The 18605-nt window shown below is 55.3% G+C and overlaps 2 protein-coding genes and 2 non-coding genes across 11 annotated transcripts in view; 2 read left to right on the top strand and 2 right to left on the bottom strand.

Annotated features, from left to right (window-relative positions):
* ALPK3 (alpha kinase 3) overlaps positions 1-2660 on the top strand; it is a 34947-nt gene extending 32287 nt beyond the window's left edge. For all 3 annotated transcript variants that reach the window (XM_057422100.1, XM_057422099.1, XM_057422101.1), the window contains 6 exons: positions 150-185; positions 319-593; positions 944-1032; positions 1267-1484; positions 1682-1730; positions 1882-2660. In XM_057422100.1, coding sequence (XP_057278083.1) covers positions 150-185; positions 319-593; positions 944-1032; positions 1267-1484; positions 1682-1730; positions 1882-2203 — 989 coding nt within the window. In that variant the 3' untranslated portion in view covers positions 2204-2660. The remainder of the gene's footprint in view (positions 1-149; positions 186-318; positions 594-943; positions 1033-1266; positions 1485-1681; positions 1731-1881) is intronic.
* A 980-nt stretch (positions 2661-3640) lies between these two features.
* LOC130606094 (sodium/nucleoside cotransporter 1-like) lies at positions 3641-17023 on the bottom strand. 6 transcript variants are annotated; one of them, XM_057422093.1, is made up of 18 exons: positions 16930-17023; positions 14443-14572; positions 14275-14372; positions 13752-13891; positions 13144-13333; positions 12637-12778; positions 11758-11871; positions 11274-11351; positions 10824-10904; positions 10419-10499; positions 10151-10276; positions 6659-6789; positions 6292-6460; positions 5900-6097; positions 5391-5472; positions 4804-4902; positions 4304-4415; positions 3641-4211 (listed from the first exon to the last, which is right to left on the bottom strand). In XM_057422093.1, exons 2-18 carry the CDS (start codon positions 14509-14511, stop codon positions 4088-4090), a joined length of 2034 nt encoding a protein of 677 aa, XP_057278076.1. In that variant the 5' UTR covers positions 14512-14572; positions 16930-17023; the 3' UTR covers positions 3641-4087. The 6 variants fall into 6 exon arrangements, with proteins under 6 accessions (XP_057278076.1, XP_057278078.1, XP_057278077.1 ...); XM_057422095.1 differs by having other exon boundaries at positions 13752-13843; XM_057422094.1 differs by having other exon boundaries at positions 14446-14572.
* Positions 17024-17579: 556 nt separating this feature from the next.
* TRNAH-GUG (transfer RNA histidin (anticodon GUG)) lies at positions 17580-17651 on the top strand. Its single transcript has one exon. It is a non-coding gene; the product is annotated as a tRNA-His (tRNA).
* A 289-nt stretch (positions 17652-17940) lies between these two features.
* TRNAH-GUG (transfer RNA histidin (anticodon GUG)) lies at positions 17941-18012 on the bottom strand. Its single transcript has one exon. It is a non-coding gene; the product is annotated as a tRNA-His (tRNA).
* Between the last annotated feature and the right edge of the window lie 593 nt (positions 18013-18605).

Below are 18605 nucleotides of genomic sequence, written 5' to 3'. Positions count from 1 at the left end.
CACCACCTCTGTGAGGTGCCTCTGCCTTCATGTGCTAATACATGAGCAATTCATATCATCTTCCTTGCTGTCCCTTGGTGTGGAAGCACATGGGGCAGGGTGGGATCCTGGTAGGACCTTAACACCTCTCTGCTTTCTGTCCCATGTAGTGCTGTCAGGATTTATCTTGCGGGAAGAGATCGAAGGTAAGAGCCTCGTGCTGACAAGCTGCAACTGCTGCCCCTTGCACAGCAGCAAGACAGCCCCTTGCCCCCAGCTCTGTGATGGGGGCAGGTTGTGTCCACGTTGTCCTCCTTCACCAGCTCTTCCCTCTGCCAGTTGGTGAGGAGATTGAGATGACGCCCATGGTGTTCGCGAAGGGTCTGGCTGATGCAGGCTACTGGGGAGATAAGCTCTTTGGGCGCGTGGTAAGCGAAGACGTGGAAGTGGGTGCCGGTTTCCTGCACAAAGCCTGCCGGGCAAGAGCTATCTACGGCCTGGAGCCCATCTTTGAGTCTGGCTGCACCTGTGTAATAAAAGTGCACAATTTCATTGTCTTTGGGACCAAGAATGAGAACAGTCTGATAGAGAAGAACTACGATATCACCATCCAGGTGGGCAACCTTGTGGGCCAGCCTCCACCTGTCTCCCCCACACCTTCCCTGTCTGTGCCACAGTCCCCAGGTCTGTGCCCACTTTCTTTATTGCCATCCCCCTTTTGAGTGCTCCGGAGGGGTTGAGCTGCATTCCAGCAGACTGGCAATGTCCTTGTTATTCTTGGCTTCAGCTCTTCTCTCTGAACAACACAGAACTGCTCAGAGCTTTCCCTGTCACTTGTCCTTTGACCACCAGGGCAGGGAAGCAGCTGGCAGTGCTCCCAGGGGATGCCTGGCCAGGCAGGGTGTCCTGGGATTTGTTGAGGCAAGACAGGACAGGTCCCTGACTCTTCTGTTTGCATCTCCAGGAATGTAAAATCCAGAACTCTAGCCGCGAGTACTGCAAGATCTTTGCCGCTGAGGCACGAGCTGTCCCTGATTTTGGAGCAGTGCCCGAGTAAGTCCTGCAGCTTCATTGGCCTCACATCCTGGCAGAGCACCCTGGGGGATGGTGAGAGGGTTACTTGTGGATGCTGGGGATATCCCAAAGGGCAGTGTGCTCTTCTCCCACCCTCAGACAGAAGGGGCATTGGGGAAGCGCAAAAGCGAAGGGTTGTAGACCAGTGTGAATCTCCACTTGCTGCAGTGAGAGTGTGTCTGATGCTAAACCTGCCTTTGTGCTCCCATGCAGGATAATTCCTCTGTACCTGATATACCGACCGGCCAACAACATCCCTTATGCCACAATGGAGGAGGACCTTGGTGCGCCCTGCGAGCAGTACTGTGTCACTGAGAGAGATGGCAGCTTGGTGGCACGAGGCACTTCAGAGATTGTACTCAAATGCTGCACCTTCCAGCACTGGGTCTATCAGTGGACAAATGGAAACATCCTTGTGACTGACATGGAAGGTAAAGGCATCTGCCATCTGATTTTTGTGACCCCTCACTACCTTCTGACCTGTGAAAGGAGGGGGAAAAGCCCTAGCCTTGCCTTCTGCCTTTTTCCCCATGTGCCATGGAGCCCAGCTCCCAGGACAGTGACCTGCTCTTGCTGCCAGTGCCTGTTCTTCTCAGGGAGACACTGGTTCTCCTCCCTTTCATTGCAGGAGTGGGCTGGAAGATGACCAATGTGCGGATTGCTACCAACCTGAAAGGGTGAGTGTCCCCCCCAGGCTGTCCCCAGCTCTCGCTGCTCATGTGGCAAAGGGCCACGGTGATGAGCACAGCCAGGCTCCATCCTCGGCTCTCTGCTCCAGTGGGACATCTCCTGGTGTGAAGCAGAGGCTGAGGATTACTGTATTTGCAGGTACCAGGGGCTGAAGGAAAGTTGCTTCCCCTCTCTGCTGGAGCAATTCACAACCGCTCACCAGTGTAACCATTACTGCAGCATCCTCGGCCTGAAGACGCTGGAGCCAGCCAAGCCCAAAGGCTCCAAGAGCCCCTCCGTGGGTAGGAAATCTGTGCAGTCCAGTCCCCAGCTCCAGAAGAAGGGGCTGGCAAGTCCCCAGGGTACACGCAAGGCCTCTGTGAGCCCCAAGAGTTCTCGAAGAGCAGCAGAAACAGGGGAGACCCTAGCAGCCTCCAAACCTGGGTCAGGAGAGAGCAGCAGGTCTAGCTGCCTACAGTAGCCAGCACCGCTGTAGCTGGGACCTCCTGCTCTGGATCCCCATCCAAACAGCCAGGAGGCAGCATGTGGCCAGGTTGGGAAGGGGCGACCCTGGCAGTGGCCACCACTCTTCTCCCTTTGGCTCCCACCCTGGCCCGCAGCACTTGCATTGTGTGGTGTGTGGTAGTGGGAGTCATGGGGAGAATGTGAGCCTTGGGCAGTGTGGACCCCTTCCCAATACCTCTTTACAAGAGCTGCTGCTGGTGGTGGAGCTCCTCCATGCTCAGGCTCACATTCCTCTCCCGACTCTGTTTCCTCGCCTTAAGGCAGGGGCTGTTACACCTGCTCCCTTGGGCTTTGCAAGCGCTATGCCCCCTGCCTGGCTCCCCTGAGCAAACTGGGAGCCTGGGCTGCTCTCCCGGCTCCCAGCACCTCATATGCCTGTTTCTGTCCTCCATAAAGCAACCGGGCCAAGCCCTCCCAGTGCTCTATGTGAAGGATGTGAAGCCCAGCAGCACACTGTGATTGCCAAGGTTATGCTGTGGAGGGGTTTAGTATGACCTGTAGGGCTCCTGCTGGCATTGTGTGGGGCTCTGGGGTCCAGGCCTGTGACAGGGCACTGGCATCAGTACTGGCAGGTCACAGGGATGGGATTTTGAACCCCTGCACCCTGGGGTCAGCCTTCCACCCCCTTGCTGGGCGGATGCTGGGGGCAGCAGTGCTGCTACAGGTGCTGCCCAGCACCACAGTAATGTTGCTCTACCTCACACGGGGCACCCAGGAGAGGGGTGAAGGGGCACCTCCCATCCATGCCAGGTATATGTGGATATCCAGCCTATAGGACTCACCCCTCCTTGCCCACCTGCCATATGCAGACCCCATACACCCTGCTCAGCTCCATTGCACAACCTGGTCATGCTCACTTGGCATCACCCCCGCTTGGCACATGCCTTCTTCCAGTGGCAGCTAGCAGCACTTGTTCCAGGTCCCACTGCCCTGCATCAGGAGGCAGTGATGGACAAGCAGTGGTGCTCATGCTGGAAAGTAAAGCACCCTGCATCACATCAAGCCTCCCTTGCGCCCATCAGCTCACTCAGGTGTGCAGCAGCCACCAGAGCGTGGCAATGGACAGCAAGGCTTGCAAAGAGCCCCAGAGCTGCGTGCTTCATCATGCTGAAGAGCATCACCTTCCATGGAGCTTTAGAAGAGGGTGCTGGGTGCCAGTACTGCCACCCTGCAAAGTGATGTCCAGAAGGGTGGCTCTGTGCACCAGAAGGGACCGGGCTGGGAGTGTGGCATGCTCTGGGGTCCTGGTGCTTTGCTGTGGGGTCATTGTAAAATAATGATGTACATAGCAAGGCTGCATTGGCGAATGGGTGCAATAAAGTGAGGACTGGCCTGTTCCCTGCTGCTGTGGTCCCTGTGGAAAAGATGCACCCAAACACAGCAGGATGGGGTAGCTTTGTGCTCGAGGGAGGAAAATGTCTTCAAGTAATGGTTTTTACTTTCATCCACACCCTACAGGAGAGAAGAGGGTGGCTGGGCCAGACCTGAAAGCTGAGGTGGAACATGGCAGAGGCTCAGCTTCTGACAGCTGCAGGAAAAGCTGGCTGTGGTAGTTGCAGCCTGCAGCCTGAGCAAAGCACCTCATGCTGTGTGGGACAGCCATGGTCCGGGGCCAGAGTGGGGTTGAGGGCAAGTACGTGGGGATTTCCGTGATTTATTTGCAAGCAGTTCCCTTATGTCTGCGGGCTAGCACCTAAGGGTGCTGGTTGCAGGGTGCATGCAGCTGTCAATCATCACTGGAGCAGGGGAGACCAAATTTGCAGGTTTGTGATGGGGCACTTCTTAGGCTTGGGGCCAGACTTTGCAGATGCTGGTGTTTCCAGGCCGTGTTTGCGTATTTCTAGGCTGTCCCCTCGCAGGTAGTGTGGTTGTAGTGCCCACAGCACTGTGTCAGGCACCGCATGCCCTCTGTCTGGCCAGCCCAGGCTCCCGTGAAGGAGACCGTCCCACTGTCGAGCACCAAGCTGGAAAGAGAGAAGCATGGTCAGGATGAGGTGCTGGCCACTGCCTGTGTCTCTGGGCAGGACCGTATGGCTCTGGGGCCCTTCACACCCACCTGGCAAAGAGCTGCTTGCAGCAGGTATACATGGCGTAGCTGGTAGAGCTGAAGTTGGCAGTGCTGAGGAAGGTCACGCAGTCACCCACCTCTGTTGGCACATGAAGGAGGCCTGGGGGACAAAGTCTCCTGGTTGTGGCTCTTGAGGGACCATGCATGCACATACCACACCCTGACCCTGCTCCCCAGTCCCATACCCTCACCCTACGCTTGCTTGCAGATCCTGTACCTGGGACTCTGCATGCACTCTCCCACCTCACCCCAAGACTGTTGCAGCAGTGATCCCAGGGAACCCCTTGCAGTGCCCCAGAAGCTGTCCTTGAAATATCCCTAGCCCAAATGAGGCTGAAGGGCCCCAGCACAGCTGCTGTGCAGCCCCTGCAAAGGGTTTGGAGGCCCTGGCAGAGCCATCAGGAGGACATGCATACCTGCACCTGCATTTATAGGTCTTTGCCTGTCCCCAGTTCATTCTGGCCCACTGGCAATAGGCAGGGACTTACCTGCCAGGCAGGCATTGAGCATGGAGACACATGTGCCAGTGAGTAGGGCTCGCAGCACAATGGATGCCAAATCACCCTTGCGCTGGGGAACCATGGAGGCTGCAGGGACAAAGCAGAGACTGGGGTGAGTTAAGTCCTTGCTCTGGCTCCACCCCAGGCTGGGAAAAGATAGGGATGTGTCCTAGGTCCCTAGCTGGCTCTATCACATACCACCCTGCCCACCTCAACCGCTGGTGTCTGGGTGGCATGGCAGTCACAGCCAGCACCCAGCACACTCTGCACTGAGCCCACTCTGCACCCATGAGTGATCAACCAGAGCACTCGATGCTCTCAACACTGGAGTCTCTGCTCTTTGCCGCATGGCTGGGTGGCACCTGAGCTTGTGGGACATGCACATGCTTTTGCCCATGGGTGCAGTGCAAAATCATCCCTAATAACCTCATGCAAATCCTGTTTCTTATATCTGTGCTGGCAGATACTGAACATGGAGGGTTGAGGGCAGCAAATTCTTTCTGCCCCAGTTGAGTCCTTGGTCCCAGGATTGCCCTGCATCATTGCTAGGCACCCAGGATGTGGGCCACACTCACCCAGACCTCCCAGCATGATCCCAATGGAGCTGAGGTTGGCAAATCCACAGAGTGCAAAGGTGGTGATGTTCTCGGCTCGCTCCTGGAGGGCACAGCAGGAGGGAACAGTCATCTCTGCCCAGGAGCAGCCCCAGAGCTGTCATAGTTCCCAACCCAGACAGACATAATGGAGATAAGTCCCCCATCCCAGTCCTTTCTCCTTCAGCTAATTTTGGGAGCAAGAATGCAGATGTTAGGCAGCCTGCCCCTGGGAGAGGCTGGGCTAGGGGAACAGGAGGCCCTCTGGAACCATGATCTGCCCCACCAAGGAGAAGGATAAATGGGAAAGAGTTTCACTGACTCCTTAGGATGACCCCATACCCAGCAGATAGTGAACATCCACATCGAGTTGGCCGTAAGTGCCCTTCCACCCCAACAGCCATCCTCCTGCCTGACCAGCCATGTCCCATGCCCCATTTCATCTGGTTCCACCCTGCCCTGTGCCTGGCAGGATGGGAGATGCCCCTCACAGATATCCACTGCTTCCGGCTCCCATCCCACTCCTCCAGACCCGACAGACGTTTTTTCTTGTATGTGGCCAGCTGCTGGTATGCCACAAACTCATTCAGGAAGATCTTCATCCCCAAGAGCTCAGCCACCAGCGGAGAGTCTGCCCAGTCTGCCCCCATAAGAAAGGCCACAGGCATGAGGACGTAGGAGCAGATAACCTGGGAAAAGGATCCCAGAAGGGAACAACTCAGAGCTGACGACCTGCACAGCCCCAGGCTTGGGGCAGACACCCGCTGCCAGCATTTGCAAAACACCCAACAAGGGTCTCAGCAGCCTACTGAGGCAAAGGTAGGGATGGGTGGGGGATGTAGGATCTGGTAGCCCAGATGACGGGGCTGCATCTTGGGGATACCTGGAAGGAGAGCCCTTCGATGTCTACCATCTCGCCAAACCAGCGCAGAGCAGCATTGATGAACTCCAGCACCGCCAAGAAAGCAATGAGGTTGGCTGCAATGTTGGCTATGAGCCCTACGGAGGCTGCAGCCCCATTGCTTGCAGCTTCCAGGATGTTCTGCTCTTCTCTGTATGGGAAAAAAACACCAACCAATTGACTCTTGTGGCCAAGCATTCCCTGTGCAAAGTCAGCTCCCAGTCTGTGGATGTCAGCACACCACAGGCTCTCCCAACCTCAGGCCACCTGGAATGTCCACTTGTCCCCCCCATTTGCCCCCATGGCTTCCCCACACAGTGCAGCCCCACTCCACCATCCTCACACTCACCCCTTGGCAAGGCGGATGCTTGCTTTGCCCTTGAACTTGGACTCTTCCACTTCAGGGTAGACGAGTTTGGACATGGCAAGGGCGCAGGGTGCAGCCATCACGGAAGCTGCTATCAGTGATGCCGCATCTATCTACAATGTGCAGACTGTGGGCTTAGGCAACTCCATGTGAGGCTGTGCCCCAAGACATGCCACCCCAGGGAACCCCCACATTGCTGGCATCAGCAGTTTGGGCTTCTCTGGGAAAATTGTCTGTTTCCCATGTAAGCTGGTCATGGCATGTATGGCAGCTCACCTGGATGGAGGCATTGGAGGAACTGAAGTGATCTTGGCCTTGAAGGTGTAAATTCTCCTGCTGTTTGACCTAACCATAATCATCCTTGCCCCTTCCTCATCCCTTTCTATCATGTGCAACATTGTGAACTTCTCCCTCCTGACAAAGGGCCACGTTCACAGTTTCACACCTCCCCTGCCTGCCAAATGGCAATGTCTCATTTCTCTGACCTTTTATCCTTGAATACCCATTTAAGTAGACTAATTAATGTTTAAATAGCAGGATCTCAGGCAGCAGATCGAGGGCAAGGTTTATTCCTCGCTATAGAGCACCGATGACCAAAAGAAGTGTAACCAGCAGGTCAAAGGAGGTGATCCTGCCCCTCTGCTCTCATGAGACCCAACTTGGAACACTGTGTGCAGTTCTGGTGTCCTCAGCATAAGAAGGACATGGAGATGCTTGCTGTGTAGCAAGTCTGGAGGAGGACACAAGGATGATCAGGGGCTGGAGCACCTCCCATATGAAGACAGGCTGAGAATCACAGAATCACAAAATCATTAGTGCTGGAAGGGCCTTCTAGAGATCAACCGGTCCAACCCCCTGCCAAGGCAGGGCCACACAGACCAGGTCACACAGGAACATGTTCAGGTGAATTTGGGGTATCTCCAGAAACAGAGACTCCACAACCCCCCTGGGCAGCCTGTGCCAGGGCTCTGTCACCTGCAATGGAAAGAAGTTCTTCCTTGTGTTGAGGTGAAAGTTGTTGTGTTTTAGTTCATGGCCACTGCTCCTCATCCTGTCACTGGGCACCCCTGGAAAGAGTCAGGCACCATCCTCCTGGCACCTACATTTGAGACATTGATCTGCATTGATGAGTTCACCTCTCAGCCTGTTCTTCTCTAGACAGGCCCAGCTCCTGCAGTATCTCCTCATAAGAGAGATGCTCCAGACCCCTGAGCACCCTTGTGGCCTCCACTGGACCCTCTTCAGTTGCTCCTTGTCTTTCTTGTCCTGAGGAGCCCAGCAGTGGACACAGTACTCCAGATGTGGCCTCACCACGGTCGAGTAGAGGGAGAGGAATAACCTCCCTTGACTGCTGCCACACTTCTGATGCACCCCAGGATACTCTTGTCCCTCATGGCTCAAGGGCACACTGCTTCTCATGGTCAACTTATCATCTACCAACACTCCCAGGGCCTTCTCAGCTGAACTGCTCTAGTAGGTCAGCCCCAGCCTCTGATGGTACTTGGGGTTCTTCTTCCTCAGGTACAGGACCATGCACTTGCCCTTGCTGAACCTCAACAGGTTTCTCTCCACCCAATTCTCCAGCGTATGGAGGTACTGCTGAATGGCAGCATGCCTTCAGGTGTATCAGCCACTCCCCTAGCTTTGTATCATCAGCAAACTTGCTGAGGGTGCACTCCAGCCCTTCATCCAGGACACTGACAAACAAGTTGAACAAGACCAGACCCAGTATTGCTCCCTGGGGACCACCACTCACTACAGGCCTCCAACTGAATTCTACTCCACTGATCACAACCCTTTGAACACTGCCATTCAGACACAATCAACCTCACTGTCCATTCATCTAACCCACATTTCCTAAGCTTACCTACGAGAATACCATGGGATACAGTGTCAAAAGCCTTGCTGAAAGGTAGATGACATACACTGCTCTCCCCTCATCGACCCATTTTGTTACGTCATCACAGAAGGTTATTAGATTGGTTAGGCAAGATTTACCCTTGGTGAATCCATGCTGACTACTCCTGGTGACCTGTTCTACATGCTTGGTGATGACTGCAGAATGACCCGTTCCATCACATTTGCAGGGATGGAGGTAAGGCTGACTGGCTGGTAGTTTCCTGGCTCCTCCCTCTTGCCCTTTCTGTAGATGGGAGTGACATTGGCCTTGCTCCAATCATTGGGCACCTCTCCCATTCTCCATGATTTTTCAAAGATGATGGGTGCAGCTCCCTCAACACCCACGGGTGCATCCCATCAGGGCCCATGGATTTATAGGTGTTAAGTCTGTCCCACCTATCCCTAGCCCAACTCTCTACAATCAGGGGGAAGTCTTCCTTTCTCTGGCCTTCTTCTGAAAGTTGGGGCTGTTCAGCCTGGAAATGAGCAGCTGTGTGGAGACCTCAGAGCAGCATTTCAGTATCTGAAGGGGGCTTACAAGAATGCTGGAGAGGGACTCTTCATTAAAGGCTGTAGCAATAGGACAAGGGGTGACGGGTTTAAGCTGAAACAGGGGAAGTTCTTTACTGTGAGGACAGTGAGGCCCTGGCACAGGTTGCCCAAAGAAGTGGTAAATGCCCCATCCCTGGCAGTGTTCAAAGCCAGGTTGGACAGAGCCTTGGGCAGCATGGTCTAGTGTGAGGTGTCCCTGCCCATGGCAGGGAGCTTGGAACTACGTGATCTTAAGAAGCTTGGAACTACGTGATCTTAAGATCCTTTCCAACCCTAACCTTTCTATGATTCTATGAGGCCACATCTGGACACCGTTTCCATGGCTGAGACGCTGATGAACTGGAGAGGGCATCCCTGGAGGGGTCAGGGCACAGGACCACCAAGGCCATGCTGGGGGAGTGAGGCCTGTTCACCTGGGAGAAAAGAGGGCTGGGGGGTTGTAGTAGCTGTTCCCAACTACTTAAAAGGGGGGATGGTGGGAAGATGCTGCTCAGAGATGCCCATGGAAAGAGTGAGAATCGATGTCACAGTTTCAGTGGGAAATTCCAGTTGCATATATGGAAAAAGTATTCTCCACAAACGAGGCTCCTGTGAATCCTCACTTCAGGGAGGTGAGGGGGGACCTCCTTCCATGGGATGTTCACCACCAACCTGGACAAGGTTCTGGGCTACCCTGTGGGCTTTGCCATCACGTAATTTGGATATGAGGGTGGATCAGAGATCCCCATAGGGTCCTTCCAAGCTAAATTTTCCCATGATTCAGTAAGATTTCCCCTGCTCACTGTGCAAGGACACGCAATGAGGGTCCCACAGCAGTGCCTCCTACCTGGCAGGGCTCAGGGTTCTGGACAGACCAACGGAGGTGAGGCTGGACATGGAGGCACCCTGCCCTCATCCTGCTTACGGAAAGGAACCATGGGGCACCTTCTGGGGGTCTTCTCTCACCCACAAGTCCAGGGCAGTTCTTGTGTGTCAGGACCCCATGGCAGGGAGCATGGGGCACACATCTGCTTATGCACTCACCCCAAGGGATATGTAGGCACCCATCACACTGCCTGCAATTGTAGAAAAGCCACCAGTCATCACAGTGTGGATTTCTGAATGGGTCATATCTGCAAGGTATGGGCGGATGAGCAGCGGGGCTTCGGTCTGCAAGAGAGAAAGCCCTGTTGTCCTTGAGACAGGGACATGCAGGGCTATAGGTCTCCTGGAAAGGGAGGAGAAGACCCTTCTTCCAGGGCAGGCTCAGCTGCAAGGGCTGAGGAGCTGGATCTCCTGCCCAGGACCTTACCTGTCCCACAAAAATGTTCCCTGCCACACTCAGGGTCTCAGTGGAAGTGGTGCCCATTGAGACCTGAAGGATCCAGGAGATCTGGGGAAAGACAAGGCTGCTGTGTTTCCAAAGACTCCTGGCACCCTGCCACCCACCCCATGAAGCAGGGCCCTCAGGCTGCACACAGGTGGTCTTGGGAAGCGTCCACAGACCAGGCAGCAACATCAGCTCCAAGGATGGACCTTCTCAGGAGGACATGCAAGAAAGGCAGGGGTTGTGTCTATTCTTTTAGGCAGAACAAATCACCCCAGATTAGCACTATGCCAATTTTCCTGGAACATCCCTCAAGGTGGTCACAGTAGTCAGAGAACCCACCAGGTTCTTCTTTCCACTACCATCCCAGAGCCAGGTGAGAGGTCCTACCTTGACAATGAGCCACTGCATGATGCCAAGGTAGTAGAGGATGGACATCACACAACTGAAGAAAACAACAATGGGCAGAGTCTGTAGGCAAGACACCAGGGGCATAGGGTTAAAGGAGAGCTGAGCAACACATCTAAGTACACTTGGGGACCAAGCCCTTTTGACCCATGAAATGGGCATGGCAAGGTACTGCATAGCCAGCCCTCACTATTGGGATGCCACAACTTTGGACTGGCAGCTGGGACAGGGGACCAGTGCAAACCCGTTATGGCACTGAGGAGGTCCATCAATGTTTACAAAGCTGGGGGAGACCCACGCTTGAGCTGGTTGAGCACTGCAGTAAACATGGCTGTGTTCAGCTCCATGCTCTTCAGGATCCAGCAAGGCAGCCAGACCAGGAGAGAACCAGGCTCGGCCTCTCTCTCCCTATAGCCCATACTCCAAGCTGACCTGAAAGGCGAAGACTTCTTCAATAAGTGTGCTCCCAAAGACAAAGCTGGAGCCAGCTGTGGTGTAGCCTAGGAAGAACTGCAGTAGAGAAGTTACATGGGAGGAGGGAGATCTCCATTAGCTCTCTCCATGACATCTCACATCTACCTAGCAGGAGTCTGTCCCCCCAGCCCCATAGCTCAATTCACCACCACACCAGATAATGACCTGCTGAAACCTAAGCTGTGGACACTGGTGGGCTGCCTCCAAGTGCTGGGGCACAGCGGCAGCCTGCATAGGAAACTGCACCAAAGGATCCTGGCTGCTGCAGAGAACCAGGAAATAGCTGATTTTTCTCAAGTCCCAAGCAAAAATGCTTCTAAGTGTGCAGTCCCTGCAGCTTCCCCACCCCATGCCACCCTCTGCTCTTCTTGCAGGTCCTTGCATCCCAAGGGGGGGCTACATGGAGGGCACAAGCATGGGGTGGTGTGAGCACATGCAGTACCTGGATTTGGTCACCCAGCCACTGGAAAGCTTGGATGCCTGGGGTTGTTCGGAGGATGAAAAGTCCAAATATGAACTGCAAGCCAAGACCCCAAGAAACAGCTCTCCAGGACACCTGGGGACCAAGAGCAGAACAGGGACTGAGACATTAGTGAAGCCTACAGACTCCCCTTTCTTAGCTTCCTGCCCCTTTGACAGCTGCATATGGCAAACACCTGCATGAATGTCATGGGGATACTAATAAAGAAATTGGAACAGTAATCCACAAACAGAGTTTGGGTTTAGAAGAAGATGAGTTGGTGGGACTCAGAAACTGGCTGGTGGACTATAATCTGCCAGGCTTACCCAGGAGGGGAAAGGCACAGAGACCTTCTGATGGTTTGACAGCTAGTACAGACCTGCTGGATCAAAACTTCCTGTTCATTAATCCTTTGGAGGCAACAGATGCCCAAAAAACATTGAAGCAGGTTGGTTTGGAAACCACTGGGACTTCAATCACTTCTGCCCAAGTCACCTGGAGCTCTGGCCCACCCTCCACCCACAGACATCTGAAATTCAGGCATGAGCCTAGTGCTGGGTCTGCATCTGACCCAGGTATGAGAGACATGATGGAAAACGCGATAGAGGCACCATGAGGGAGCACAGTGATGAGCAGTGGGAAAAGAGCAGTGGGTGGCTTTGGGGCTGGTTCCATCCACCCAGCTTAGCTCCCATGCTGATCCAGATCTGCCCAGGAGCCCTGCTGGATTCTGCTTCCTCCAGGGAGCTCCAGTGATGGGCCATAAGGGGATGCCAGTGGGAGAGAAGCACATTTTTCCCAGTACTGGGAGGCCACATGCTGTGAGAGCACCAATGGGCAAGAAACATCTGAAGCACATACTGCGCTGTGGTGCTTGGAGCAGGCAAACAGGAACAGCACCAGGAAGCAGAAGCCGGCCAGTGAGATGAGTTGCTCTGGATTTCTGGCAGTGTCCAAAGCCAGCCATATGATCAGGCCTCCCAGGAGAGCCACCCATAGCAGCCTGCAAAGGAAATTCCCAGACCATCACAGAGAGGATGTCCCCATGGGAAGAGAAGCTCATGAAGGGCAGAAGCTAATTGTGTGGGAGGAGCCACTGTGAGGTCCATGCATCTGAAGAAACCTGGGGCTCAGACACAAACAGGGGCTATGAACAGCCATCATGCTGCTGAGGTAGAGTAGCAGGATGTTTCTGCCATGTTTTTTAAGTGGTTCCCAGGCTTGGCCATTCCTCATCATTCATGAGGTGCTCGCACAGGACTAGGGCATCTGTCCAGAGCCCCCAGCTGCTGGTTGTGTTGTCAGGGCAGCCATGGGAGAGGGGACCTGGTACTGGGAGGGATCTGGCCCTGCCTTTTCCTGACTCACCATTTCAGCCATAGGCAGGACTTTCTGAAGCATTTCCAAATAGGGCTGAGGAGCAGCAGCACCTTTGCCCCACAGTGCTTCTTGAAGAGGCTCCAGCAGATGAAGAAGACAACCACAGCAGTCATCACAACCAACGGAAGGGCTCGCTGGAAGTTGAACCAGCAGGCCGCGATAAAGTAGCACAGGTAGGCTGGAGAAGGCACATAGGAGGTCAGAAATATCAGGCCCATAAGATCATGGATTCATAACACTAACCAGGGCCAACAATGGGGTTAGTTTCCCTGAGGCTCCCATCTGTGCAGAAGGAGGACTTAGGGAGCACCAACCCAGCAGACGGGCTCACTGGTGACAGCACCTCAGCTGTCTAGGGGCACATGGAGCAACCAGAACAGGCATTGCAAACCCTTTGGGTAGGTGGGTAAAGGGAAGGCGGATAGTGAGGAGCAGGTAGCCCTCCTGGACAGGAGTGGTGACTGAGGAGGGGGCAGGCCATGGGGTGAGAGCAGATACAACCTCCACATGGGCGGCCATGCCCAGTTCTTGGAGGCTGGGGACATGGCCAGCCAAAGGGATGTGGAGATGGGGTCTCAGCACTGGGAAGTCCTCACCTACTCCAAGGAACGCCAGGACGACCCTTCTCAACACCTTGGCATAAGCCTTGCAGAAGCGCTTTGCCTTGCAAGCTGGCTGCACAGCCTTCCTGGGGAGAGTCACATGCCAGAGACTTGAGAGGCACAGGAGATGGAACCTGAAGGTGAACCCAGTCCAACTCAACAGAGCCAGGTCATAACTAGAGGGTGCTTGTGGCAGCAGCATGGTTGATAGGTGTGCCATGGCCTCCAGCAACTTTACTGCCTGCTCCCAGGAGGAGGGAGCTGGCTGCCTGTGGCAAGGGAGACCCCACCACACACACAACACCCTGGGCACAATGAGTGAAGGTTTCTGCTGGGTGGCTGCACTGCTGACTGCACCCTACAAAGCCATATGGAGTCATCAGGCACTATCCCTGCTATGTGGTCAATACCACCCTGCTCTGCTCTGTGATCAGGGGAATCACTGGCCCAAGGACTGCAGACTTGCTATGACCACTGGAAACACCCTACACAGATGCATCTCCAGGGGTTATCCTACCTGCAGTAGGAGGAGAATCTCCCTTTCCCTTCTCCTCTCCTCTCCTCTTTGGTTCCACCACATGGACCGTCACATCCCTCACACAGTCTGCCCTCCCCCTGGAAAACATCATTAGCTGGAGCACCCTGAGCAGCTCCTGTACCACACGTAGGGGAAAGGAGGACTTACCACGGAGCTGAAAGCTGGGTTATCTGAGCCCTTCCCAAGGCTGTCCAGGGTTATCCGGTTTTCTTCCATCTCCAGAAGTGCAGCAGCTTCAATGCATTAGAGAAACAGCACTGCAGGGGAACAATGCTGGCTAGGAAGAGAAAGACAGGATCACCTCTGGAAGCATGCATGTCCAACACTGATTTCGAGTTCCAGGTCCCCAGGAGAAAAACACCCTTTGCAGTAGAGATTTAAGAGTAGTTTTTGTACCAGCACATCAAGGGACCATCCCATAGGATCCTCAAGCTGTGGGGAGGAAATACTGACTCCCTTGTTCTCCTCTCTTGGAAGGTTTGCTCTTCCATGTCTCCAAGGAATTACAGGAGAGGACGTTGCAGCAGGAAGAGCTGGTACTGCTCCTCCAAGATGGTGGTAGTGGCTACCAGCCTTTATGAGCAACCCTTCCAGTGAGATTCTGCAAAAAATAAATCTGGCTGCATCCCTCACTGGGTGCAACTGAGTAACATCATAGAACCCCAGACTGGTCTGGGTTGGAAGGCACCTTAAAGCTCACCCAGCCCCAACCCCTGCCACAGGCAGGGACACCTTCCACCAGAGCAGCTTGCTCCAAGCCCCTGTGTCCAACTTGGCCTTGAACACTGCCAGGGATGGGGCAGCCACAGCTTCTCTGGGCACCCTGTGCCAGCGCCTCAGCACCCTCACAGGGAAGAGCTTCTTCCTTATATCTAACCTAAATCTCCTGTTTCAGTTTGAACTCATCACCCCTTGTTCTGTTGCTACAGTTCCTGATGAAGAGTCCCTCTCCAGCATCCTTGTAGCCCCCTTCAGATACTGGAAGGCTGCTCTGAGGTCTCCACGCAGCTTCTCTTCTCCAGGCTGAACAGCCCCAACTTTCTCAGCCTATCCTCATACAGGAGGTGCTCCAGCCTCTGATCATCCTCATGGCCTCCTCTGGACTTGCTGCAACAGCTCCACGTCCTTCTTATGTTGAGGACACCAGAATTCCACCAGGGCACATGTCCTCACTTCCACCTTCTGTAAGCTCCTTTTTTCCTTCTGAGTTTGACCTCCTGCCCTCTAGGGCTTTATCCCATGGAACCTTACTGAGCAGGTTCCTGACGAGGCCAAAGTCTGCTCTCTTGAAGTTCAGGGCAGTGAGGTTGCTGCGCGCCCTTCTCACTGCTCTGAGGATCTCAAATGGAATAAGGAAGAAGGAGAAGGAGAAGGAAGGCTAGGACAAGGGTAAGGAAGGATAAGGATGAAGATAAGGAATGATAAGGATAAGGAAGAAGGTCTTTTCATGTTCGTAACTAATACAGTGCAGCAGGAATGGGGAGCAGTAAGTGGTAGTTTGCATGGGGACTGGTCCTTGAGGAGAATTATACAGGGAGAACTAGCCCAGCACAGGCAGAAGAACCAGTGTCATGCCAGAGCAGGAACTCTGGGAGCACACCACCTGGGCTCCCTCCAGGTTCCTCTACCTGAAGAAAGATGAGGGAAGAGCAAACAAGTTGCAGAGAAGGTAGCGATCGACTGTAGAATCATTTGTGTGTGAGGGCAGAGGGAGTAAGGAGTTGTCCTTGCTTTGGAGGAGAGCCATAGAGGTCTGCATGGAGAAGATGGAGAAGGCAGCGTCATCGCCTGCTTCCTCCAGTGTGAAAATTAGGGTTCACTGAAGGGACTGTCCCAGCCCTGAATGCAACGAATGGAGGTGAGTTTTGGAGAACATCCCCCTCAGCTTGGGACCTCACAACAGCTCAAGGTAGCGGTTGGTTCCATGGGGAGCACTGAGGCATGCTGGCCCCCAGCACGTTCCCCAGCTGCTAATAAGTCTGATGGCTCCTCAGCAGCAGGGCAGGATCCAAGGCCATGGTAGGAACCCAGGACCCCAGACCAGAGCCTCCAGCACCCCCAGTGTCCCCCAGGGCTCAGGGACCCCTCACCAGGAGCCTGGCAGGGAACAAGAGGACCCCTCTTCCCAGGCCCACCATTTCAGGAACACCTAGAGATCCCTCTGGGCTTAGTGACCCTGCTGGCACCCCCAGTGCTCAGTGACTCCCCCAGGAACCCCAAGGCTCCTGGCTCTCTCCATTCCTCCCAGGCTCAGTGCCCTACATGCTGATGCCACCACTGTGACCCCCCAATGGCACTTCCTCCCCTCCCCAGTGGCTCAGCTGGCTTCTGTTCTGGTGAAGCCTCTTAACGCTGCCATCCACTTAAGGAGTGGGGCCACATGAACAGGCAGGCAATCAGTGGGGCAGCAGGCGGGTGCCCCCTATGCCCCCACGTCTTGCATCCTTACCCCCACAGCCTTGTCATGCCATGTGGTCACATGCCCTTCTGCCCTCCCCGCTGCCTCCCTGCACCCCATGCCCTCACACCGCCTGTGTCCTCCTGCCCCATGCCCTCCTGCACCCCATGGCCTAACGGCTGCCCCGAGCCCCATGGCTACTGCCACCCCAGCACCCGCCGCGCTCCTGTGCTCACCCGCCAGCCGCACTGGCCACACAGCGTCTGTCCCCACGCCCGGTTACCGATTAACAGCTCGGTCCAAAGAGCTGGGCTGGGCATTCTGGGGCTGGGGCTGCCCCAGCTCCTCCCAGGTCCTACACCCGGGTGCCCACAAGTGCCTGGGAGGGACCCCAGCGGGGTGACCTTGCCTCCCAGAAGAGTCTGCGCTGGGTACTTTCACCCCCACGTATCCAGCCTTTACTCCACTGAGAAATGCTTCCCTGGAAAAGAGTCAGGCACAGGCAGACTCCAAAGTGGTATCCCCCAGCCCTGCACAGCAGGGAACGGAAAACAGGTGGAATCATTGCCTGCTGGCGTGCGCTGGAAACAGTTTTTCCACGCGGGACAGGGGGAGGCGAATCCCCACGTGCGGGCACCCGGGGTTTCCCTGCCCGGGGAGCGGTGAGGTGATACGGGGCCAGCAGGATTCGGTTCAGAGGACGCTGGTCTGGCTTCGGTGTATAGCAAGGGTGCTCAGGGTTGCCCGCGCCCGTCACCGCACTGGTGACACGCAGCAGCCCCCGAAGCACATCTAGTATCACCCACATGTACACGGGCCACGTGCTGCGCACCATCAGCAGTAAAAGCCGCCTGGGCAAATAGTTAACCCACAGCCCCGGTAGCGCGCCGTGATCGTATAGTGGTTAGTACTCTGCGTTGTGGCCGCAGCAACCTCGGTTCGAATCCGAGTCACGGCATCGCCCCAGCGGTACCACGGCAAGGGGGCTTCTGCTTTTTCCTTCTGCTCCCCGACGACCGGATTCATCATTTTCTTTTTCCACGTCGTGCCAATATTTCACTGTTTAGGTTTTTTTGGGTTCCTGGCGGGGCGCTGTGCTGTGCTGCCCAGCCCGGGGCTTTGTAAGGCGGTGGGTGGAGAGGTAACGGCGCACGGGAAGCTAAAAGAATATATAAAACTAATACAGATGAAGCCAAGGGGCGGAATGGCAAAACACGAGCCCTTCTGCCGTGGTACCGCTGGGGCGATGCCGTGACTCGGATTCGAACCGAGGTTGCTGCGGCCACAACGCAGAGTACTAACCACTATACGATCACGGCGCGCTACCGAGGCTCCCGCCAGCTTCACTGCAGAAACAGCCCTTAGCGCTGAGGGCGCGGAGCACGTGACCGGAGGGGGGTAGGGTGGCCGGCGCCCCGCCGCTGTCTCCGGCCTCGCCCCGGCCCGTTCAGCCCTTCGCGAGCTCAGGCTTGCTGCGCCCTAGCACGGCCCGTGAGGATGGCGCTCCCCACGCCCCTCACCCTGGCCTGGCCCCACCTCTAAGCCCATCTCACCTCCTTCGCTGGTCCCAGCCCCAAACCCAATCCTGTGTCTCATCCTGACCCCCACCTTACCTTGGTTTTAACCCTCCCTGACCCCACTCCTAACCCTGACTCCCCTCCTCTGGCCTTGGCTCAACTGCAGACTGTGATTCTGACCATGTCCCTGCTTCCAGCCATACCCTTCAGCTCTTGCCCTGACCCTTCCCTCAACCTGTGTGTTACCCCAACTCTCACCATGCCCGAACCCCAGGTGTATTCCCACCTCTCACCACTCTGCGTGTTTCTCAGGGAATAATTTCTCTTTGCTGCGGCATTTACTTGTGAGGGTGCTGAGGCACTGGCACAGGGTGCCCAGAGAAGCTGTGGCTGCC

This window comes from Pezoporus wallicus, unplaced genomic scaffold (genome assembly GCF_028554395.1).
Source record: "Pezoporus wallicus isolate ANWC-B61680 ecotype Strahan unplaced genomic scaffold, APGP_CSIRO_Pwel_v1 contig_8476, whole genome shotgun sequence".
Taxonomy (NCBI): Eukaryota; Metazoa; Chordata; class Aves; order Psittaciformes; family Psittacidae; genus Pezoporus; species Pezoporus wallicus.
Note: the sequence above shows the minus strand (reverse complement) of the source record. Positions and strands in the feature narration are given on the sequence as shown.

Bases quoted from the DNA above. Each gene is read 5' to 3' on its own strand.
- LOC130606094 (XM_057422093.1), bottom strand. From the start codon at position 14,511: ATGGAAGAAAACCGGATAACCCTGGACAGCCTTGGGAAGGGCTCAGAT. The intron at 10,905-11,273 runs GTCAGCTTGGAG...TCTTGCCTACAG, and splicing joins AAGAAGTCTTCGCCTTTCAG to ACTCTGCCCATTGTTGTTTT. The intron at 4,212-4,303 runs GTGGGTGTGAAG...CTCTCTTTCCAG, and splicing joins TGCAAGCAGCTCTTTGCCAG to CTTGGTGCTCGACAGTGGGA.